A 24,060-nucleotide genomic window follows, 5' to 3' on the forward strand; every position below is an offset into this window, starting at 1 on the left:
TGATTGCCTAGTTAGTGTTGCCTTTTACATCATTGCTCTTCAAATCTCACCTCCATGTAACTTTCTTTGTAGTCCTTAGATTAGGGAGAAAAGATAGGGTATTCCCACAATTAATGCAACCATAGACAGACTTTGTGCGCTGAGATGAGATAGCTACTCACTATGGATATTCGGGCAGGTTTCATGCATTTTCATCATGTTTTACTAATGCTGTGTTTGGTTGCAGTGCAATCTTATTTGCATTAATACAAATGTATGGGAGTGTAAAAGAAAATAATGCAAATTTTGGTCTAATTTTGTTTCAGGTCTTATTTTATTTCATTTGTACTGCAATCAAATGAAATAAGATAAATTTTGAAACAAAAATAAATCAGAATTTGCATCCAAATCATTTGCACTACCATAATTTTGCTTTGGTGCAAATTTATTTGCACTGCAACCAAACACAGCCTAAGGAAAGGCTTTCTGGGAAGCTCACTAAGATTTCTATAATAGATTTTCTCCTATTATTAACTTGGTGGAATGATTTAGCTACATTCTTATATTACACCATTTCCATCATTTCTTTCTCATGTCCAACCAGAAATTTAAGCTTGGAACTTGGGGGAATATGGAGAAAATAAAGAATGATTAATTCTTATGGTGCATGCAACCTAAAACAAACTTCTTTTCTATCCAAAGAAGGTATATGGGTATCCCTAACCATGATTGGATTGAATATGGGTATCCACTAGGGGTGGATACGAACTGAGTTTTTCACAAGCTATTCGAGCTCGTCTCGGCTCGACCCATATTGAGCTTTGAGCCGAATTCGAGCCTCATATATGGCTCGTCTATCAATCATGCCGAGCTTGAACATTTTAAAGTTCGGCTCGTTAGGCTTGCGAGCCTATCGAGCCTCTATATATGTATGTATGTATATATATATGTACATATTTAAATTATATGTATTATGTATATAAGTGTATATGTATCATACTATTTTAGAAAAATTTATTGGTAGGGACACAGTTATATCATGGTGCCTACACATAATATACTTCTTCTTTGTAAAAAAGATTAGAGACAAAGGGAGAAAATATCCCTCTTCGATCAAAAGTCAAAACCTAAACCCTTTCTTTCTAGTTTCTTCACTTCCATTTTCAGACTTCAGTCTCAGAGTTTCGTTCTCCTTTGCTCTCACAACTCTCATTGGTCAACGGTCTCAAGCTCTCAGCTCTCACCTAGTTAGGCCAATATTGTTCGAAAGTGGAAGGAGCCTTTCGGTCTCAGGCTCTTAGAGTTTTGTTCCCCTCTACAACCATTTTGACGCCTCTGAATCTCTCTCACTCTCTGCTACAAAATCCACGAAAGTCGAAACACAATCAGTATCAAACAGAGTCGAATGACAAGAACTCATAGGCTTCTTGGTTTCTTTTAAGTAGTCACCACTCTCAGTGCTTTCACAACCAATGTCCAACGACAACGGTTTGCTCCTTCTTCTTCTTCTTCTTCTTCTTCTTCTTCTTCTTCTGATTTGGGGTTTTTCTCTACAGACTACAGTTGGGACTTGGGACTTGGAATTTGGAAGGATTGATTGCATCGACAAGAACCCTGTGGCATTGCCCCCATTAAGGGTGAATAAACCAAAGCTTCACATTCAAACCTGTGAATTCTGTAGTCTGTAGAGAACTACAAATCGATAAGAACCCTATGGTTCAGTTCATTATTGAGCTCGAACCTATGAATTCTGCAATCAAACCGAGCTTGAGCCTTGCATTTTCCTACCGAGCTGAGCTCGAATACTCAAATTTTCGGCTCAACTCGACTCGAATCCACCACTTCACTTTTTAATATCCGATATGATTTGATCTGATGATATTTAAATGTGTTTTCTTTTACCTACAAAGATCAATATGCAACTTTGATACCGGAAAGGCATCATATCTGAAAAATCTTGTAACCAATCATCCAGTATCATAAATGTGGTAACCAATGAAGTGATATTTATCAAAATTCATGGATGGATTTTGGTGGGTCAAAGCTCTTCTAGTACCATGTCTTTCTAACATTATAGATTTTCCCATATAAAATAATGAAAAATGCAAATAGTGTTGTGAATTAATAGTAATATGTCATTTAATGGTTTATCGGAATCACTTGTGGTCACCCAATTAAAAAAATTGAAAATTGATTTTAAATTGGAAAGGCCACTGAATTTCGATTCAACAGGGGTCTAACCATCAAGTCGTCATGAATCTTGCAACTCTAGTGAAACATACAACATTCAAACCCATTGTAGCAATAACTCGTCATATGGTCAAGATCGATCTTCTTCTCCTCTTTTTCCTTGCCTTTGCATTGTTGCCGAAAGGCTTTGATTCGACTCAACCATAGATCTTTCAAATAAAGTAGCACTTCTTTGGCATTGCAACAACAGGAGTAGAGCGAGAGATAAATGAAAACCCTAGGGAGATTCAAAAAGTGGTTGAGTTGCTTCTTTTGCATCTCCTTTATGCCATTGTCAAGCGCTTGATTTGGCTTTCGCTTAAAGCGCTTGATGGGCACCCTCATCTCTAAGGCTCCCTCCCGCTTGATGGACACCAACACTCCTAAGATCAGAGTCGCACAAGGGATTGTAGTCCCTCTAATGAGCTCATGACTAGTTGCTTCTAACTTGGTGGTATCCAAGGCTTCACGAAAGAGCTTTTGAAAGCGTTGATGTACGCTTTCCGAGTCTACCCCTTGTAGAATACCGAAGATTATATCATCCGCGTATCTAACATACCTGAGTTTGTCCTCCTGCTCTAGAATGGATCAGATCATTAAATCGAATTGGTGCATGAAGACATTCATAAGAATAGGAGATAGCGGACTGCCCTGCGGTATGCCTTTTGAATTGGAGGCATAGCTCTTTCCTTCTTTATCCTGGATATCGGTTGTTAAAAAAGCAGCAATCCCGGATATCGGTTATTAGGGGCCCTTTCTCCCTTAACCGTAGATGGCTTCTTGTGACCATCACTTTTCGCTCGGCGCCTAATGACGGGCTTGATACGCAAGGCTCCCGCCCTGGAGCAGTGAGTCGGATTGCCTACGATTTTCGCCCTCCTTTCAAAAAGAGTTGAGAGAGTTTCCCGACCGAACGAAATCGACAATTGACATAGGGAAAGAGACTTTGATCGAACCGACCCCTAGCTTCAATGTCCCTGGAGTCAATTCTGTGTCGACTTAGTCGTCTAAATTGATGTTGCATCAATATGCTTTTTATAAATGGTTAAACGCCATTTAAATCTTCACTAGGCCTAGGAGGGAGATAATTTTCTATTAGAATTGTAAAATGTGTAACTACACATAACTCATGTTTTAACTTTTAACTATTTGGGTCAATGACTTGTTGGTACAACAATATAGATTGTTTTTTGTAATGGTAAAAAGCATGAACAACCAAGTTAAAGCTCCATATGTTACCAGTTAATTGGTTCAATCATCTGAGTCAAACACTAGTTTAAAAATCATTGTTGTCAATTTTTGGATCAGATCAGATGGTTGACCCATTGGCTTGGTGATCTTGTGGGCTTTCTGGTCTTAGTATTTGAAGGTTTCATGGTTTGATTTATCTAGTTTGTCTGGTGTTAGACAACATATTATGGAAAATGATAGGCTACAAGTTGGACCAGCTTAGGTCAGGTTGAGGTCAACCCTAACCCAAATTAAGTTGTTAAATTCCCAGCTCTTAACCCTACTTCGAGTTGGTTGGGATTAGGTTGGTTTTGGATTGACCTGATTACTTCATGTCTTATTGCTAAAAATCTTCCCATTTCCTTAGGCTGTGTTTGGAAACAATGCAAATGAGTGTGAGCGTAAATATGTAGAGTGTAAAACGGTTTATATAAATTGCAAAATTGGGTTAGTTTTGCATTGACAAATTTACCTTCTTACCAAACAAACTTTTAGCTGTAATGGATGCAAACATGAATTCCAATAAAGCATATGCTTTTTTTTTTATCAAAAGTCCACTTGAATGTAAATTTACTTATTTTTTAATGATGTACTTTTACATCTTATTATCAATATAAATATGCATTGATCTGTCATTTGTAAATGCATAAATTTAATGTTGCCAAACACAAGCAAAAGTGAACTAGACTGCAAATTTACCCTGAACCGGGGTTTACACTCCATTTGCTTTGTTTCCAAATGCGGCATTAGGCTCAATTTGGAAAGAGTATAAATGCAAATATGTAGAGTGCAAAACCTTATATTTTGCATTATTTTGTATGTATTTGCACAATACATATTTGCATTTGTAATCTTTCCTAACTCAGCCTTAGTCTCAAAATTAGTAATGCAATTAGATATTTTTACAAGTACATAATTATGGTGCATGGTCGAGAAATTTATATATATATATATATATAGATATAGATATAAATACATACATATATATTTCTTACTGATAATAATATACCGTCTTATACAGTTGTCATCATCATCATCATATAAGCCTTGTCTTTAAGTATATGGGGTCAGCTACAAGGGTCTTGTTTTTGCCATTTTTTTTCAGTTCAATGCCCTATCAATTGTTAAATTATGAATGCTTATTGGACCATATCAAGTGGTCTACATGGTCTCCTCTTTATGTGATGAAACCATTTTAGTCTATTGTCTCTCATTTAATTACTTATTGGAGCCCTTCTTAAGATTCCTTTACCTCATCTTTGACCCTACCCTTTTTGCACTTATATTTTTGGACATCTTGTCCTATTATGCTTGTATCATTTTTTTTTTATTTTTTTGCATTTAAATTAAACTTAAATTTATTGATACATATACATCAGAAAATATATATACACATATTAAGGATACAAGTGGGGTTGGTTTGAATTAGCATTTTACATTGCTTCGGATTCAGGCCTTGGGCTGGGCCTATTCAAATCTTGACAGAAACCTCGGCCCAAGTTGCACTCCTGATACATATGTTGATGATGGCATATATATTTATATGATATTTATACATATAAATTTGAACTCATATTAAAATTGTATTATATCAGGTTGTCCAAGGCTTCAACCCTAAGGTTATGTTTGGTTTGAAGGAAAATGTAGAAAAAGGCAGGAAAATTTATACAAAATTTGTAAAATCAGGTTCATATTCTTCAACCTAAAAAGAAAATAAAAAAAAATCAGAACATTAACCCGCCCCAACCTTATTTGACTTTTCTTTTTTTTTTTGAGTTGGGTTGGGGCTAACCCGGTCCAAGCTGTGACCCTGATATGTGAAGAAAAGAATATTTATGTGTGGTAGCCACAAATGGACCATTTTGGGTCACGCTGTGATGGTGGGGAATGTACAGGAAATGCTATTGTTGCTGATTTATCCACGGAAGAGAAAAACGTTAAGTGATTCAGTTCAGCCACTTCAGCTTTTTCCAGATGGCGCTTTTGCAAGGCGACCCGTGCAGAAAGCTACCTCTCCGTCGTTATTTTGCTGTGGCGTCGTTTTGCGTCGATTTTACTCTTGTTAAGCAGATTAGGAAATATAGGGTATTTTGGTAATTGAACAGTGTCCATGTTTGAACCAGTACGTAAGTTGTCCGTATGAACTATATGAACAATAAAGTCGAAAACAGTAAAAGCAAAAAATAGAAATGATTTTAAACAAATAAAAGAAATTAATTTGACTCTCTCTCTATGTTTCTGTTTCTCTCTCCTCATCGCTCTCTCTATCTCTCTCTAAGTATAAAAAACCAGCGAAAAATAATGGCGGTTGTAGTGATTCATTGGTTTAAAGGGGAGAGAGAGAGAGAGAGAGAGAGGTAAAGGAAAAGAGCAGAAGCAGCAGCACTAGCAGAAGCAGCAGCTCGCTTCTCTTACTGAAAAAAGCAATAGAAAGAAAAAAAACTAAGCTTGAAAAGAACCTAAAAAGGGGAATTTCGGTGATGGAGCGTCTAGAAATGCTCTGTAAATTCCGATCATTCTCCTCTTAAACCCATTCTGGATGTCTAATTCGTCCTGAAATGCTCGATTCGTTGCCAGAATTGACGAATCCGGAGCTGTCTCGGTGTACTTCAGGTGGAGATCTAGAGTACCTAGGGTTTAAGAAGCCATTTTGGCCTGAAGTGGAGCTTGCTTAGAATTTCTGGTGCACTTCGGGTGGTGTGGGTTTTTTCATGGTTTGGAGTCTAAAAGGCTGAGATCTGAAGGGATTGTGTGTTTCATCTGTTCTTTTTTTTTTTTTTTTTTGGGGGGGGGGGGGGTCTGTACTGGAATGCATGTCTTTGGCTTTGTTTATTTTCTTTTTAGCATCCTGAAGGAAGGGCAAGGAAGGGGTTAGTGGGTGGTGACTGGTGAGTATTTGAAACCCTAGGAAGAGGTCTTGGTAGCCGAGAGGATCAGAAGAAGAGTGTTTTGGAAGTGGTGAAGGTGATTTCATTTTTGCTTTGTTTTGGGAGCGGGACCTGGATTTTAGTTGAAATGCGTGGGTTCTCTGCATGAAGGTCGTTGCGTGAAGCTGTGGATTGGAAATTGTAAGCTTGGGGTTTGGCCGGAGAAGATCTGGAACGAATGAGGCTGAAGAGAATTATATTTTGTAGCGGACCCGGTTTTGGGTGAACCTTGGGGTGGTAGGGGGTTGGAGCTGGTTCTCTTTCAGTTTCGGATGTTTGGCGTCTGGTTTCTCGTTTGGTATTTCTGGTGGATTGGAGGATTTACAGAGCGAGGACACTAAGAACTAATTGGAATTTTGGACGGGCTTTGTGGTTGGGCGAGGGGTTGAAGTAGAGTTATGGTAGTTTGTGGCGAGAAGGGAGTGAGGGAAGCTGATTTTCTCTGTGAGAAGGAAGGGGAGGTAGCGGGTTTTTGCTTGAAGGGGTGTCTGTTTACGAAGATTTTGCTTGTTTATTGAGGTTAGCGGCAACCCTTTTAGATCCTGAGTTGGTTGGCAAGTAACCAGACTTGTGCGGAAGTCTCATCGAACCCGCAGAAATGAGACTCTCTTCGTCCGGTTTCACCCATCAGGCGCAGGAAGGTAAGCTTACAGTCGCCATACATTTTGTATATCTTGGTGGTTTTCGAGTTTGTATTTGCACTTCTGTTTTTCTTTTCCTCTTTTTAATTACCCTTGGGCGTCGTGCTTCATTGATTGTGGGCACTCCTCTTCTCGTTCCTCCTCCTCTTCTACCACCACAGTAACCTCTTCCCCCTACTTTGTTAGAATATGATTTGTTGGCTTTTTGGTGTGATGACAGGGTTCTTAGGATTTCACGGTCTCTCCAGCCAAGCGCTTTTTACCGTGATAATTTGCCAATTCCTCTCTGAAGTTAATTTTTTACTTCGGTTCAGTTTGTAAGGAGTAAAAATACAAATATGTAGATAGAGTGCAAAACCTTGTAGTTTGTATTATTTTATATGCATTTGTGCTCTTTCCAAATTCAGCCTTCCGGCCGGCGTTCTGTTGCAAAATTTTATCGTTCGCTATATTTGGGGGATTGGGGTCACGATAGCGCCGTTTGAATTATATATCTACACAGAAAATTGTCCTATTAGCAGAGAAATAGGGGAGGTCATCTCCATGACCTTGGTCTTTGATATTAATGCTAACTATCCTACCCCTTCTTGTTAAATGTACAAAACCAAGTTTGTTTCTTCATCAGTCTCTGCGAAATGTTCTGCAGGGGAAAAGAGATGTCTGAATTCTGAGCTATGGCATGCATGTGCGGGACCTCTTGTTTCTTTGCCTCCTGTTGGAAGCCGTGTGGTCTACTTCCCCCAGGGTCACAGTGAGCAGGTTAGTCTACATCTATGGTCTCGTCAAATGTCATTGTCATTGCCTATCTGATGGAATATGAATAGATTGGTAGGAAATCGAAAAAAAAAAAGAATAGATTGGTGTCAATATTAATAATTTCCATTTGTTTGGGGCAAGATCGTTGCTGAATTGTTAGGATTTATGACAAAGCAGCATTTTTCCTAGCTGCCTGCTGGTTTATATGTATTTTGTTTATTATGGAAAGAAACATTGATGTATGTGTGATATTTTTTATCCATGTCTGTCTCTATATGCATGTATGTATGCAGTTTTTGCATTTGCAATCCTTGAATAGTGCTGGAAGTAATCAGGTCAGAGTTCCATGTTTGTATGCACTTTCTAAGTTCCATTTTCTATTTGACCAACTTCTTATAGTGACAATTCCCTAGCTTGAGCTTAAGGCTCATCTTACTCTACTTTTTCTACTGTTTATTTCATGCCTATATTCATTTCATCAGGATAACAACCCTGCAAAGACTGCTCTTCTATCCACACACTAATTCTACATTCAAAAGCTTATGGCCATTCGTACATCATTATGGCATTGCCTTATATATTACTCAAGAAAGTCACGCTAATATTACAGAATGTCTCATTGGTAATTTAAGTCCACCTCTTTAATGTTAAATACTGAGAAAATTGTTGTTGGTCCCATGCAGGTGGCTGCATCTACCAACAAGGAGGTGGATGCCCATATCCCTAATTACCCAAACTTACCACCACAGCTAATCTGTCAGCTTCACAATGTGACCATGCATGTAAGTTCTGTTCTGCTGAACTATTGTTTCTGGATATTCTTAAAGCCTGCTCTTTAAAATTTGAAAATTTGTCAAATTCAGGCAGATGTGGAGACTGATGAAGTATATGCTCAGATGACCTTGCAACCGCTGAGTCTGGTAACATCCTTTGTCTTGATTTCTGTTCATGATTTTTTTTTTTTTTTGGCCTGTGCACATTCATTTACCTTTTCTCTTGACCTTTCTTTAGCAAGAGCAAAAGGATGCATACCTACCTGCTGAATTGGGTACACCCAGCAAACAGCCAACAAACTATTTTTGCAAGACATTGACTGCAAGTGACACTAGTACTCATGGAGGATTCTCTGTGCCTCGCCGAGCAGCTGAAAAAGTCTTCCCCCCACTGGTAGGTTATATTTGATATATTTTTGAAGTTTTCCATGCATGTTTTATCATCTAAGCTGGTCTCATGACTATTGTATATCACTACTTTAGGACTTCTCCCAGCAACCTCCTGCTCAAGAGTTGATTGCAAGGGATCTCCATGATAATGAATGGAAATTCAGACATATTTTTCGCGGTTAGTTTTCTGATACTATTAGAAAATGATTCTATTTGTGAACTTTCTTGTTTGTCACTCCTGCTGTTTTATGCTTACATGTCTGGTGAACTCTTAAATCTGAAATTTATCTATTTGGTTTTTAAAATGTGTGTAGCATCCACTCTTGTCTCTTGAGGCAACTTATTCATGTTAGTAACATTTTTCAAGTATTGAGATGTTAATATTTTATTGCTGGTGGAACTACTGGGTTGGAGTTGGGTTTTTTTTGTTGTATTCTGGATAATTTTGGACTGCTTGTATGTCTGAAACCTTTTCCGTAAAGTTGTATGATTATCATTTGAATCCTATGATTTGGTTCATGAATTTTATGATTTATACAATTGTATGTGGATTAATTGACTTTCAAATGGAGGTTGATTATATCGTCTTCTAGTGTAGAAGTGGTAAGTTTTATTGTTTTAACTTTTAAGCACACAAATGCTAAATATGGATTAAAATAAATAGGGAAATATCTCTTTTCTATATACGTTTATCTTTCTTAGTAATATTTGTTTTTCATTTTTTTGACAGGTTTGTAAAAAAATTAATAATCTTATGATTTATGATAAGATTCATGATTCATTTCAACTTTCTGTAAGATTTATGATAACAATTACAATATTTTTGAAGTATAGATATGACCACAATTAATTGAATAGAATTGAAACCTCGTTCTCATGTATGCCAGCTCAAGATTTTACCATTGTACCTGGCAGTAGCCCCTCGTACATACATAATATACATATACATACATGCATACATACATACATGTATATATATGTATGTGTGTGACTGTATGTTTGTATAGGGTGGGGCTTGGCACAATGTTTTGGTTGCTCCATTGCGGCCTGGGTGACCAGGGTTCAAATATTGGAAACAGCCTCTCTGTATTTGCAAGGGTAAGACTGTATACATCTGTCCCTCCACAGACCCCACATTGGCCGGAGCCTTGTGCACTGGGCTGCCCTTTATATATATATATATATATATGTGTGTGTATATGTATTATGTATAACAACTTCAGTTTTCTGGTGTTTATTCCCCACTTCTCCCATTTGTGCCAAACCTTCTTAGAAACTCTATATTCTTTTCCTACACCTTGTGTTTATAATTATCTCTGCAAAATTTTGTCATAAAATTCATTCTTAAGTTTGATTTTAGTTTTCTCAAATTTTTCTGACCTGAGAGAATCTACATTTTCTGAACTTCAACTCTTGAGGTCCTATTAGTCCTAATTAATCCTATTTAATAGCTCTAACAAACCCTTAGGCCTCCTCTAAAGTATTTCTTATTAGTTCCTATAAATCTGAGTCTGTGTGTGTATCGGTGTATGTATACCAGAGTTCAGCATTCTTTTTATTAGAGTTGTCTGCTTTCCAAGTCAGATGCCTCCCAATATGGACAAATCCTGTTTAACATCTTCCCTTGCAAGGGAACCAGCAGAGGAATTTGTACTTCCATTGACCTATTTAAACTAGATGCTCAACCTGGATGCTGAAGAACTTGCCTCCCTGTGCTGGGGGTGTATATTACAAGCAACTTACCTTTCAACCATCCAATTACAACCTTTGATTTCCTTCAATATCAAGCTCTCTATAGCCTAAACACACAGCTACACCCAGCCCTTATGTGAGTGCAATTCAGCATTAATGGAGTCGCCAATTCCAATTGGACCACAGCAATTCAGCTTAAATTTCCATGTAAATATTGTGTGGTTTTGAACAATTAAAAAATCTTGTGCTTTTTAAGATGTTGGTGCCATTATTTCTGGAATATTCTCATACCATACAACTTTCAAGAAAAACTATAAGGGAGAAAATGAAGTGCTCTTATCAAAGTTAATTCATCAAGCTACAATAGCAAGCCAGGTGGGACTCTCACTAGGTAAGGTGGGGCCATTAGGCCCATTGCCCAACATTGTTCTGGCTTTTGGGAGAGGTGGGTAGACCGGATTTGGACCCAACCTTTGTTTTATATATAGTAGTTGTTCTCAGACCTAAACCTGCGTTCTCACTCTTCTCAGCCTGAGATTTTATCATTACATCAGGCACTGGATCCTCCTAGGTTCAGGTCATGCGTTCCCTGCAAAATGATCATCACCTATGAACCTAGGTGCATTTTCTAAAACTCGATCTTAGCCAAAAGGCTGAGAAAGGTATCACTTTCTTTCTAAAACACTGCTTAGGACATGAATGACTAAAAGATATTCATGTAAATCTTTGGCAGTTGCATATTTAGAAAATATATATCCTTAATTTCATTAACCTTAGTTACATAGTAAAGAGCAATAAGCATACTTCTTGAAATAATAATGAGCAATAACCGTTTTCCTGTTGTCATGAATCTCATCTACAAATCTCAGACACTTGGTAATCTTATGATGCCAATGGTATTCCAACTCTTTCTTTGCCTTGGCTATATCATTCAGTGACCGCTTCTCTTATGTTCACTATGCTGTAGAAAACAATGCAAACTTCAATAATCAAAAAAGGAAGGTGGTGGGTTTGTAAAGAAGAGAGAAACAAATATTCATTAGTTGATTTCACTTCTAATGCAGGTCAGCCCAAGAGGCATCTTCTTACAACAGGTTGGAGTGTGTTTGTAAGTGCAAAAAGACTTGTTGCTGGTGACTCTGTCCTTTTTATCTGGTATGCTCTTTTCCTTAAATTTCCTATCAGTGATTTCATTTTTTTTGTTTCCCATGGACTGCTTGAATTGGTAAATAATCACCCAGAGGAGTAACCTTTCTACTTACTGTTGATGTTCTCTGCATGTGGGAGTTTGATCATAGTTTTCAAGGTTCCAAGGCGAGGCTAGGCGATAGGGGGTGCCTAGGCGTTGCCTAGGTGATGGATTTTTTTTTAAGAAAAAAATGTATAGCATAGGGTAGTTCCCTATGTTCCACAACCATATTTCCTTAATAATTGTCCATAATTTTCATAAGAAAAGTATAAAGTTCATGTGAAAGTATAGAAAATCAACATATTCTAGAAAAGAAAATGAAGAAAGAAAAGAAAATTCAAAAAATATAGGGGCTGAACCCCCTATTTTTGTTATAGGAAAAGAAGAAAAGAAAAGATGAAGGAGAAGACTAGAGGCTTTGAAGTCATAATTCTTAAATGCCATGCTATTTCTTACATGGCACTGTGAACTATTTTGTATATTCTTTATTTTTTAGATTATATTGTACAATAATAAAGTACATATTTATTAAACTAAATTGTTCATTTCGTAGGTTTTATATACTAGTTTCTCTTTATCATTTTCTTATTTGTTAGGGTTCAATCAACACACATGTTGGTGTATGATGTGTTGAACCCTTGAGAACTTCAAAATCTAAATTGATAAGCAAGGGAGAACTTGAAGTTTTGTCCAATTGGCACATTCTTCTTCTTATACCCTTTTGTTCTTTTCCTAGGACCAAAATGGAGGCTCAGCCCTTGTATTTTCTCTATTGTCCTTTCTTTCTTCTTTTTCTTTCTTGTGGATATATTGATGTTCTATGTTTTAATACAAAGTTCATACATTTTTTTAAAATTTTTTATGAAGGTTGCTGGTTAGTGGTTACTATGAAACTTAGGTAATTACTCTAGGATCCTTAATTTTTATTTAAGGCACTTGCCTAGGTGACCATGTGACGAGCCCCCCCCCCCCCCCCCCCCCTCTTGCCTAGCCTTGCCTTGGCGCTTTGAAAACTATGAAAAACTTACCTGATTGGATAGTTCTCCAATCTCTTGATATCTATGGATTGTCAAAAAAAGTGTTCTATCATCACCTTCCCACTTTGACTTCGCTTATCTTGAATCTCTACATCAGTTATTGATCATAGATCTATGGTATTACTAACTGCTGACACTAATGTATGTTTCCTTCAAGGAACGAAAAGAACCAGCTACTACTTGGAATTCGGCGGGCCAATCGGCCACAAACTGTGATGCCTTCATCAGTTCTATCAAGTGACAGCATGCACATAGGGCTCCTTGCAGCAGCAGCTCATGCAGCTGCAACAAACAGTCGTTTCACTATATTTTATAACCCAAGGTAGAGTGACTTCTGGTTTGGAAAAATTGTAAGTTTCATTTTTTTTTGTTTGTTCAATTGTCCCTTTCCTTGCTTTCAGGGCAAGCCCATCAGAATTTGTTATACCTCTTTCCAAATATGTCAAAGCAGTCTATCACACACGTGTTTCTGTTGGTATGCGCTTCAGGATGCTATTTGAGACTGAAGAATCAAGTGTCCGACGGTTGGTCTCATTCTTAATTTACCTTCTTATCTTTGTCCTTTTTATTCTCTACGCGTTTAACATTTATTTTATTTTATTCTTATTTCCCTTTTCCATGGGGAGCTTGATAATGCTCTTTGGTCTACCATGTCCTGTATGCATAAAGAGGAAGATGATGCGGGTATTTGAATTTGGACATCATCTGAGGGTGCTCTATGAAATGTCCTGGGCAAAACCACAAAAATAATGTTTGTATCTATGATGTTGAAAAATGCTTATGAATGTAAAGTGAGTCAGGTTCTAAATGTCAAGGTATCACCTAGGCGATTAGTTTCCCTTGGTTGGGCACCTTATCAATGCCTTGTGTCATCCACCTAGGTGACAAAAATCATAAGACAGGCATCTTATTATAATATTATTACTATAGGCTACATCTTAATAATATTTGTATTTATACATTTTATTATATACTACATAAATAACTTATATTACTATTGAAATTTAAAAGATTCAAGGATTTTGGGAAGAGAAAGAAAGAAGAGAAGGATAAAGAGGTTTCTTTTTCTTTTATTTTTTTCTCTTTTACGTTCAATAGAATAGTTGGTTCATCCTTGTCTTTTTCTCTTATACTTTCTATCTTGAATTTTTATCAAAAAGAAATAATAGCTTTCTTCAGTTGCTAATTCGATTTTAAATTGCTCTATTAAATCCATATTATATTAGTATTATTTTTGAAAATATTGAAATTAATATATTTAAAATGCTATTGCCTTTTAGATATGTTGATTTGTCATGTTTTGATAGGAAATTGTAATGTTCTTAATAAAGAGAAATGCTATTTTCCAATTAATATGTATGCTGATTGGTATATAAAACTAGGGAAACCAACCAAAATTTAGTTTTTTATTTTATAAAATTCTTATTGTCTGGGTGACTAGGCACACCACTGTCACCCAGAATCACCTAGATGCCTTGATAATTATGGTCAAGTTTTTGCTGTAACTAATCATTTATTTATTTATTGAGAAATAAGCTTTGAGGAGTGCAACCTTATGTGCCAACTTATTGGCCAAAGCTGTGAATATGGTAGTTAGGACTCCTGTTCTATGTGGTTTTATGTTTGTGAGCTTTTGTTACATTCTAAAAATTAGAGATGTTACTTAAATTCTTCCAATTCCCACATTAATATTCCCTTCTTTTGCATCCATTGGATGCATAAATAGTTACTTTCTAATTGTGTAATTATAATTTTTCTTTAGGTACATGGGTACAATTACAGGCATCAGTGACTTGGATCCTGTTCGTTGGCCAAACTCACATTGGCGCTCTGTGAAGGTTTTTGTGATCTTAGTGATTTGATTTATGACATTTTATGTTTGATGGGGGATTTTAGGAATCTTTCAGGGTCACTTATCCTTGTGAGCTCTGCTTCTGTTGATCTAGGTTGGCTGGGATGAGTCCACTGCAGGAGAAAGACAGCCTAGAGTGTCACTTTGGGAGATAGAACCTTTAACAACATTCCCTATGTATCCATCTCCATTCCCACTCCGACTTAAGCGACCATGGCCACCTGGCCTACCCTCACTTCATGGTATGCTCTTTTACTGCTTTTAAGGCTTGCAAAAAGTTATTCATAAGAAAAAGGCTGGAAAAAAGGCATAATATTTTCAATTTCCTTTCTTGGCTATAAATTTAAATCTTACTATGCAATATCTCTTTTGATCCAAACAGGAATCAAGGATGATGATATGGGTATTAATTCTCCACTCATGTGGCTCCGTGGAGATGGTGGAGACAGGGGTATTCAATCCCTAAATTTCCAGGGAATTGGGGTTACACCCTGGGTGCAGCCAAGGCTGGATGCTTCTATTCTAGGTCTGCAACCTGATATATACCAGGCAATGGCTACTGCTGCCCTTCAGGAAATGAGGACCTTGGATCCTTCTAAACAGGCCTCCCCATCTCTTCTGCAATTCCAACAATCTCAGAATGTCAATAACAGAGCTACTTCTCTAATGCCAAGGCAAATGTTGCAGCAGTCTCAACCCCAACTTCCCTTTTTACAAAATGTTCAAGAAAACCAGCCCCATTCTCAGGCTTATCTTCTTCAACAACAGTTACAACAACGCCACTCATTTAATGACCAACAGCAGCAACCACAACGGCAGCCGCAACAGCAGCAACAACAACAGCAGCAACAGCAACAGCAACAGCAACAGCAACAGCAACAGCAACAGCAACAGCAACAGCAACAGCAACAGCAACAACAGTTGTCTGATCAACAACAGATCCCAAATGTTATGTCTGCCATGTCACACCTTGCTTCCGTCTCTCAGTCCCAACCTCCATCCTTACAGGGTATATCTTCATTCTGTGAGCAGCCAAATTTTGTAGGCTCCAATAGCCACCCTGTAACCACTTCTGCTGTTTCTCCCCTTCATGGTCTTTTGGGTTCGTTTTCCCACGATGAAACATCCCACCTTCTTAACTTGCCTAGGACCACTCCTCTCATCCCTTCTACCACCTGGTTTCCCAAGCGAGCCGCAGTTGAACCTCTACTCCCTTCTGGAGGAACCCAGTGTGCCCTTCCACAGGTGGAACAGATGGCAGCAGCACAGACAAATCTTTCTCAGCATTCTATCTCTTTGCCACCATTCCCTGGTAGAGAATGCTCAGTAGATCAAGAAGGTAGCACGGATCCACAAAGCCATCTTCTGTTTGGTGTTAATATAGATTCCTCATCACTTCTAATGCAGAATGGGATGTCAGGCCTCAGAGGTGTTGGCAGTGAGGGCGATTCGGCAACCATGCCTTTTGCTTCTAATTTTGTCAGTGCAACAGGCACTGAATTCCCACTTAATCCGGTTGTCACAACTTCCAGTTGCTTGGATGAATCAACTTTTCTGCAGTCACCAGAGAACGTGGGCCAAGTGAATCCACCAACAAGAACCTTTGTGAAGGTAAGCTAGATATATCATCAATATATTCTAATTCCATGAGCATTCTTGTTGACTGATGTGAAATATTTCTTCTTTTATACGTTGAAACAGTAAGAGCTGGGCTTCATTGAGTTAGGTTAGATTTGGCCATGCAAACCTGACTTGAGTTATATTGGATCAATGACTTAGCTGTTTGATCTCTAGTTCCAATCTCACGGCTTTTGCATTGTTTATGGCACAGGCAGGGTGGAGGTCTTAAATGTCTGGATGTCATTCAGTTCAATTAGATTGTGGCCATATTGGACAAGTGACTTGAACTACTAACTAGGATTTTGGTTTTTAGTTGTGACCTTTCTTCTTGTGCAGTGTTTAGTTGTGACCTTTTCTTATTACCTTTTTCGGGGGTATGGTGATGGTGGTGGTTATAGTTATACTTCAACTTATCTAAGTGTGTATATAACATGCTTTCTTTCTTTTGCTTATGATGTCTAGTATTTGAATTTATTCCTTGGTAATTTGATCTGGATGCTGTAATTCCTGGCAGGTTTATAAATCAGGGTCCTTTGGGAGGTCACTGGATATTACTAGGTTCAGCAGCTACCATGAGCTGCGCAGTGAGCTCGCACGTATGTTTGGCCTTGAAGGCCAATTGGAGGACCCTCTGAGATCAGGCTGGCAGCTTGTATTCGTCGACCGGGAGAACGATGTTCTTCTTCTCGGCGATGACCCCTGGCAGTAAGTGTCAACCTTTCACAGCTCCACTTGCTATTGCTTTTATACTGAGTTGTAATTGTTGAGGCTATATATGCTCTTAACAGTTCAGCTTGTTTACTAATTGAATTTTTCATATATTTCAAGCTGTAAAGCTTATTTCCTAATGGCTCTGATTTCTAGTACTTTGCGTGCATGATGGTCATGGCATTAGATGTTCAATATGCAGACAACCAGTAACTGTTGCATTTACGTTTCCATTTTGTTCAATATGCAGGCAATCAGTTTTATACATCTATTTTACATGCATAATTTCTCTGCTGGAGTTCATGGGGAACTCGTCTATGTCTATAATTTTGAATTTTTGATACTGGTCCGTTTTAAATGTTTTTGTCACCCTTAAACCGTGATGATTAATGTTCCTTCTGCTATTCGGATAATGTTCATCTAGTTGAAACTGGTTAACTGCTAACATTTCAATGAGAACATTTTGAAACTACATGGGGGGGTGTTTGTTTGATTTAATGATTTGTGTCAGTTAAATTTAACTTTGCCATTGGGTGTTGATAAATTGACATAAAATATGTACAATTGACCTATGATCATCTGTTATGTTCTAGTTTGATGTACTGTTTATCGTCTGCTGTACGATAGTTACTGTGGCATTCTTGTTAACTCTGCCTGGGTTTATGTTTACCTTTATTGCAGAGAGTTTGTAAACAGTGTGTGGTGTATCAAGATACTCTCGCCTCAAGAAGTGCAGCAGATGGGCAAACAAGGTGTGGAGCTTCTTAACTCTGTCCCTATCCAGAGGCTCTCCAGTAACAGCTGCGATGACTACGTGAACCGACAGGACTCAAGAAATCTGAGCACTGGGATCACATCTGTGGGGTCTCTTGACTACTAAAGGAAAACTTACAAAAAAGGAGGGGAAATAGAAGATTGACGAAGGTTTAAATATGAGATTTTACAATTAAAGCCCCTTTGTTCTCCCGTATGTACTGTTAGTGCACCTACCCTTCACTTAGGGTGGGTTAGGAGCCCGAGATAAGCTACTTACTGTAATTATAATCTTATACTCCTGTCTCCATATATATAACATCGAAATACATTCAACCAGTATCTGGTGGGATACTGATGCTTATGAACTTGACTTACATTTGTCTTTATATCATGGTGGACTAAGTTTGGATGGAATGGAACAGGAGGATGCAGAAAATGTTTTGTTGGGTCATTTGGGTTTGTTTTCTCCTTATAGTTAATTCTAGAACTTGTAAGTTAAATTTCTATCACCATGGATTTCTTACAGATACATTGCAGTCATTTGCCCCGCAAATCTTTGAATCTGGCTACCTGAGTTCTTCCATTTTTGTCCGAATACATCAGGTTTGACTGAGATTGAGCAGTGTAGATACTGAATCTTTTGTTAGATAAATTGCTTGGAAGTATCGTCGAAGTCCAGATGCCATGTGACGGGTCCCTTTCTGTTATTAATGAGGTACAACTCTTTCCTGTCAATTGTAAATGAGAGGCCCCTGCAGCTTTGTTTTGCCTTCAAGTTTCAAGCCATCCTTTTCACCTTACTGTCCAGGTTTCTCCATAATTCTGTCAGTTCCAGTCTCTATCCATCCATCTCTATCTTGTTCACCTTTTTATTTTTTTGCTTCTTTTTCTCTATGCATTTATAAGACATGCCCTCCTTTTTAGGTTGCCTGCATTTAAAGTTGGTTCAGACTTCTCTATCTGACCTCTTTTCTCTCCATTCCTGCATCTATCCATCATCCATCCATTTCAATTGTTGCCATTTTGGGATCCAAGTAAATAAGTAATCGCCCATGTGATTGTTGTACTTTAAAATCAGTACTTTATTTTTTTCCTTTGAACTCATCTTACTCCAAATTCTGTTGGTATGAATTCCTTATTTTGACGGTTAAAAAGCGATGGGCTGGGAGAATTAGGATTTCTTAGCCTGTATCCTGGGCTGTGATTAAATTTATGTTTTTCAAAGCTGACATCCCGATACCACCATTGGATCCCTGTCGTTGTCTATATTTTTCGTAGATGACTCGTATGTTTATTGTTAGGCGACGAGGATACCAAGTCGGTTGGTCTGGGGACTGGACTTTGGAGGTTTTTGTTGGTTAGTTGCTATTTAAGACTTTGTTAAGGTTTCTGGGTTTTTTTAATCAAACAACAAATCCTGATCACTGATTTGATTTTTCCTTGTTATTAGACATGTTAACGAGTCAGGTTTCTTTGTCTGACTTCTGTAAGTTGCTCTCTCTCGGGCACAATAATTGATGGGTGTCGGTTTCGTTATCGGTTGGCTGCAAGTTGACAAAACCACCCTGAAGAGTGAAGATTAGTTTAATTTTGATTAAAAATATACAGTTGGGCCCCTATGATGTCGGTCGATTCCTCATGTGATCCTCTCAAATTCCTTCCATTCTTTTTCCTCTCGATGTGCAAACTTTCATCTCTCTTTGGATTTATTTTTCAATTTTCTTTATAGAGATGTGGGCCAGTCGAGTCAAGTTGTAAAGATGGGAAGGCCAAGGCCAAAGGGCAAAGGCTGGTAGTGGTAGTGGGTTGTACAACTAGAATGCACAATCAAGTAAGAGCCAGAAAAACAAAGGATAATAACAAGGAGAAGAGATGTCTGAAATTCTGGTAAGTGGTCCTTTTTTGTTTTGGTACACGAGGGGGGGTCCTTGCAATGTACTAGTTTTCAGTTTTCACAAGGAGGCTCAGTCTGTAATTGTCATCAAGGCCCTACTTTTGCTCAGCCTGTTTTGGCAAGGAATCCCTCCCTGTTTCTCTTCTTGTGCTGCACCCATTACTCTTATCATGTGTTAACCATGTTTCAGAAGCAGGGTGTCCTCTCTCCCTCTCTCTCTTGCTTTCTTCAGCAGACTAGTAGAGTAGGCAAATTAGCTTGCCAAGATATATGCTTCAACCGAAGACATTCAGCAAAGGGAGGGAACATAGACTGAATGCTATCCAATCCACCTCATGGCTAGCCTTATGCACGGCTTCACCAATAATCTGACACGCCGATTTAAATTTTGTTAGTCAATAATTTGTTTAAAAGTTCCATAAGATTTGTTTCGGATCAACATATGAAAATGTACATCATACTTGTAAGTTCATTCGTAGATCATGTATTGAAACTTAAAAAGACTGAAAGGCTTAGCTTTGATAATGTCTTGCATCTATTCGGGTAATTAGTTACTTCAATCAATCTTTAATCTTATCAAATCATACTTAAACTAAGCGTATTGCATGTTGATCACCATTCAGCAATTTTCTAGCCAATGAACAACTGAAGTTGATAAATCAGAGATAGGATTCATTCTGATTTTCCATATGTTTTTCTCAACAATATTACAATATATCAAATAGTTAGAGTGAGTTGTGAATTCATACAAAAGTGTTTCATCACAAACATAGGCAGTTGTAGAGAAATAATTTGTGTGATATTTATGAATTAAGATTAAGGTAGCTACTTGGATAATTATGAGTTTCATTGCTGAGCTTTCTCCTTCCATACAAAGTCATTCTCCATCTAATGTTAGACAGAGTAGGTGGAGTCATTATCAATAGTGTATTGCTTTATGGTCAGACTGAAAGAATGAGAAGAATCTCTTGGTTTGGTTACCATGGAATTCTAGACACAAATACTGTAATTATTTATCATGCTTAACTTTCATATCCCATGGAAAATCCGTAGTAAATTCTGTTTGAAAACAACTCGATTAATTTTTCCCCTCACTACCATACGATACTAATTTCAATAATCCACTCACAAGATAGAAATTATTGATATTAAGGGATACAAAATATGTTTTGAGACGGGTCATTCATTGATTTTTTTTGGTGAAATGGGTCATAGATTGGTGTGATGATAAAATGTTAGGATGACAAGCAAGGTTTTTAAAACCAGACTGGACAGCCGGGTCGAATGGTCTGACTGTCCGGTTTGAATGGATGGCCCGTTCTAACAAAAAAGGCAAAAAATCATTCCTGGGTCGACAGTTCGATGGTTCAACTGCCCGGGTCAGCTGTTTGTTGACCAAATCAATTGTTTTTGGCCAAAAAAAGGTTGTAGGGTGAAACAGAACAGGTCAGATGACCACCAGTTCTCGGTTTTTCTGGTCCAGTCCGATTTTGAAAACACTACTGACAAAGTGTGAAAATGTGGATTCAAGTCTGAGTCCATTCCACCATTTTTTTTTTTTGGGTGTGTGGGGGGTACAAAAGAGCTTGCACTATAGGATAATTTCAACTTGTCCATAGTTAATGAAAGGGAATTTTATAAAGACGTTGAAAGGGATTTTTATAAATGGGCCATCGCGAAAATGCCAATTATGAATTTATATTCATTCATTCAAAAATATCATGGATGATAATTTCGGATTTATTTCATTGAAATTAAATTCTTTCATTCCAACATATCGTAGAATATAATATAGGATTTATTTCAATGAATTTATATTCTTTCATTCAAACAAGCAATCCAAACAAATCCTATCTCCAATGATAAGAGATAAATTATTTTCATAATTTGGACCCATTTAGATTTTGGAATTTTTGCATTCATCCTGTATTGTCCTCTTTGTTTTGTAGACGTGAACTGATCAAAATAACCTCAATTAAGTTAAGTGAAATAATTGCTTGTAGTCTAGACTCTAAAGTAAACTGGAAATATTTTAATCACTTTAGGTCCCAAAAAAATAATAAAAATTTTGGTATTTTTATAGAGGCACAAATACAAAATATCACTGCTGGTTTTAGATTAAAATGCCACATGAATTCAAGTGAATACTAGGAGGTTGGTTTTAGATTTATTGGGTAACATACAGTTTTTTGTAAGTTGTAACCTAGGTGTTAGGCCTGGGCCCATATAGGCCTGGATGTGGGCCTGGTTGGGCTTGGGCTCAGAGTAGGTGTTAAGCCCAGTTCAGTCCATGATAACCTCTGGTTCATGAAAGGTCTCTTATTGTTTTCTCATTTTGCTTTACTACGATCGAGGCTGAATGTGGGTCCTCCCACTGTTACCTTGAACAGAGGTGTTAACAGAAATACCTCACATCATTCAAATGACCAAAACTTAAAAAGCACCTAAAAGGCTAAAATAGATTACAAATTGCAGGGAGGCCTAATTGTAACAAACTTCTATTTGTAATTGTGTACACGATTGTATTACATCATGTGATTTGTTTACATAGACCCAACCGATTTGGAGGTCAGTTGTCTTGGTAGGGCAATTTATTACAAATTAATGCTTCGTTAGATCCAAACCCATAAAATTGACATTCATAGAGAGTGTAAAACCTTATATTTTGTATTATTTTATATGCATTTGCACTGTACATATTTGTATTTGTACTCTTTCCATATTGAACCATTAGTACAAATGCAAGGGAGTGTAAATGAAAATAAAATATAATTTCTTTTTTAATTTTGTTTTGGATTTTACTTTATTCTGCTTCATGTCTTAACTTAGTTTGTTTGTACTGCAGTCAAACAAACTAAACTAATATTTAAAACAAAAATAGGTCAGAATTACATTCAAATCATTTGCACTGTCATGGTTTTGCATCAGTACAAATTTATCTACATTGCAGCCAAATACAGCCTTAAGCTTTCAGCTTAAGGTTCAGTTTTGCATCCCTTTTATGATTTGTACTTTAATTTAATACAAGATTTGTATTTGTTTTTTTTTTTTTTCTCTCATTTGCATTCATTGGCGGTACAAATTTTGTATATCAAAAGCTGATGTTAAAAGACTTTTCCCCACTGTTACAAGTTACAACTAAACCAATTAATAAGCCCGCTAAAAACACTAGTAAACAATTAAATTCATCCTAATAGTGGTGGGCCCAACATGTGAAGCCATGGTTTTCAAAACCGAATCAGACCGGAAAAACCGATAATCGGTCAGTCATCTGGGTCCGGTTTTACTAGAAACCGGAAAATTAGAAAAAACATTGAAAAGTCAAAAAAACCGCTGACCCGGGCGATCAGACCGCTAAATCATTGGACCCGTGCAGCGGTTCGTGGGTTAATATTTTTTTAATATTTTAAATAAAAAACAAAAAATAAAATGCCAATTATATCCCACGATTTTCGAATCCCAATCCCCAGTCTCTTATTCGATTTAGCCTTTAGGTTCCCGAGTTCCCTCCTCACTCCTCAATCCTCTAAGTCTCAACCCTCACACCCTACCACCTGTGGTGGCCATCAACTCCGGCATCCGATGGTGACACACACCGATGACGACCGGCGAACTTGTAGCAGCGAAGAGAGTCACCCAAGCACTTGCAGCGGTGACAGCGAGCGACTTGCAGCGGCGGACGGCGAGCGACATGCAGCAGCGGCGACTTGTAGCCACGGACTACTCGAGCCCACCGACAGCGAATCCTTGAAGGTATATTTTTTTTTGTGTTTTAATTGATTTTTTTGAATTCTTTGGACCTGCTAGAATGGTATAATTTGTTGTCATTAACCCTATATATATATATATATATATGCTTGTTTAGTGAGCATGAATTAATTTTTCTAGACATTTTTTTCTTTGGTAGGATTTCTAGAAACAACTTGAGATTGAAAGAAAATGACTCTAAAGGGGACACTTAACTCCTTAACCCTTATTTTTACTGATTGATGAGGGAGCTCTTGATTCAAGTGAATCAATCAATTTTCTTTCTTTTTTTTCTTCACAAAATATGTTTTGATATGAAATTTATGTTTTCTTCTCAAAATATGTTCAGATATTTTTTTCTGAACTGATACGCTTTTTTCTTCTAAAAAAAACAAGTGCTCATTACATATTCTTGCTTACATATTTTTTCTATATTTTTTGGAATTTTTTCTGTATTTTATTATATTTATATTTAGATATTTTTATTTTTTTCATATGTTGTTATTTTTACTATATTTTCTGTGTGTTTTTTGTATTTTATTTAAATTTTTATGTTATTTTTGTTATATATAAGTATTTTTTGTTTTTTTATTTATTTATGATGTCATGGGTCAAACCACTTGACCCAGATGGTTAAACC

At 37.3% G+C, this 24,060-nt stretch overlaps 1 protein-coding gene across 5 annotated transcripts; it reads left to right on the top strand.

The window, feature by feature from the left end:
* Window positions 1-5,750: 5,750 nt before the first annotated feature.
* Window positions 5,751-18,230, top strand: LOC104610814 (auxin response factor 6-like). 5 transcript variants are annotated; one of them, XM_010277609.3, is made up of 15 exons: window positions 5,793-7,006; window positions 7,653-7,765; window positions 8,446-8,544; window positions 8,626-8,682; window positions 8,774-8,929; window positions 9,019-9,103; window positions 11,682-11,772; window positions 13,001-13,165; window positions 13,245-13,367; window positions 14,606-14,681; window positions 14,790-14,937; window positions 15,078-16,034; window positions 16,116-16,306; window positions 16,830-17,020; window positions 17,705-18,230. In XM_010277609.3, exons 1-15 carry the CDS (start codon window positions 6,964-6,966, stop codon window positions 17,901-17,903), a joined length of 2,694 nt encoding a protein of 897 aa, XP_010275911.1. In that variant the 5' UTR covers window positions 5,793-6,963; the 3' UTR covers window positions 17,904-18,230. The 5 variants fall into 5 exon arrangements, with proteins under 5 accessions (XP_010275910.1, XP_010275911.1, XP_088759511.1 ...); XM_088903386.1 differs by having other exon boundaries at window positions 6,823-7,006; window positions 7,632-7,765; XM_010277608.3 differs by having other exon boundaries at window positions 5,751-7,006; window positions 15,078-16,306.
* Window positions 18,231-24,060: the final 5,830 nt, after the last annotated feature.

Source organism: Nelumbo nucifera, chromosome 4 (assembly GCF_055504915.1).
Source record: "Nelumbo nucifera cultivar China Antique chromosome 4, China Antique-T2T, whole genome shotgun sequence".
NCBI lineage: Eukaryota > Viridiplantae > Streptophyta > Magnoliopsida > Proteales > Nelumbonaceae > Nelumbo > Nelumbo nucifera.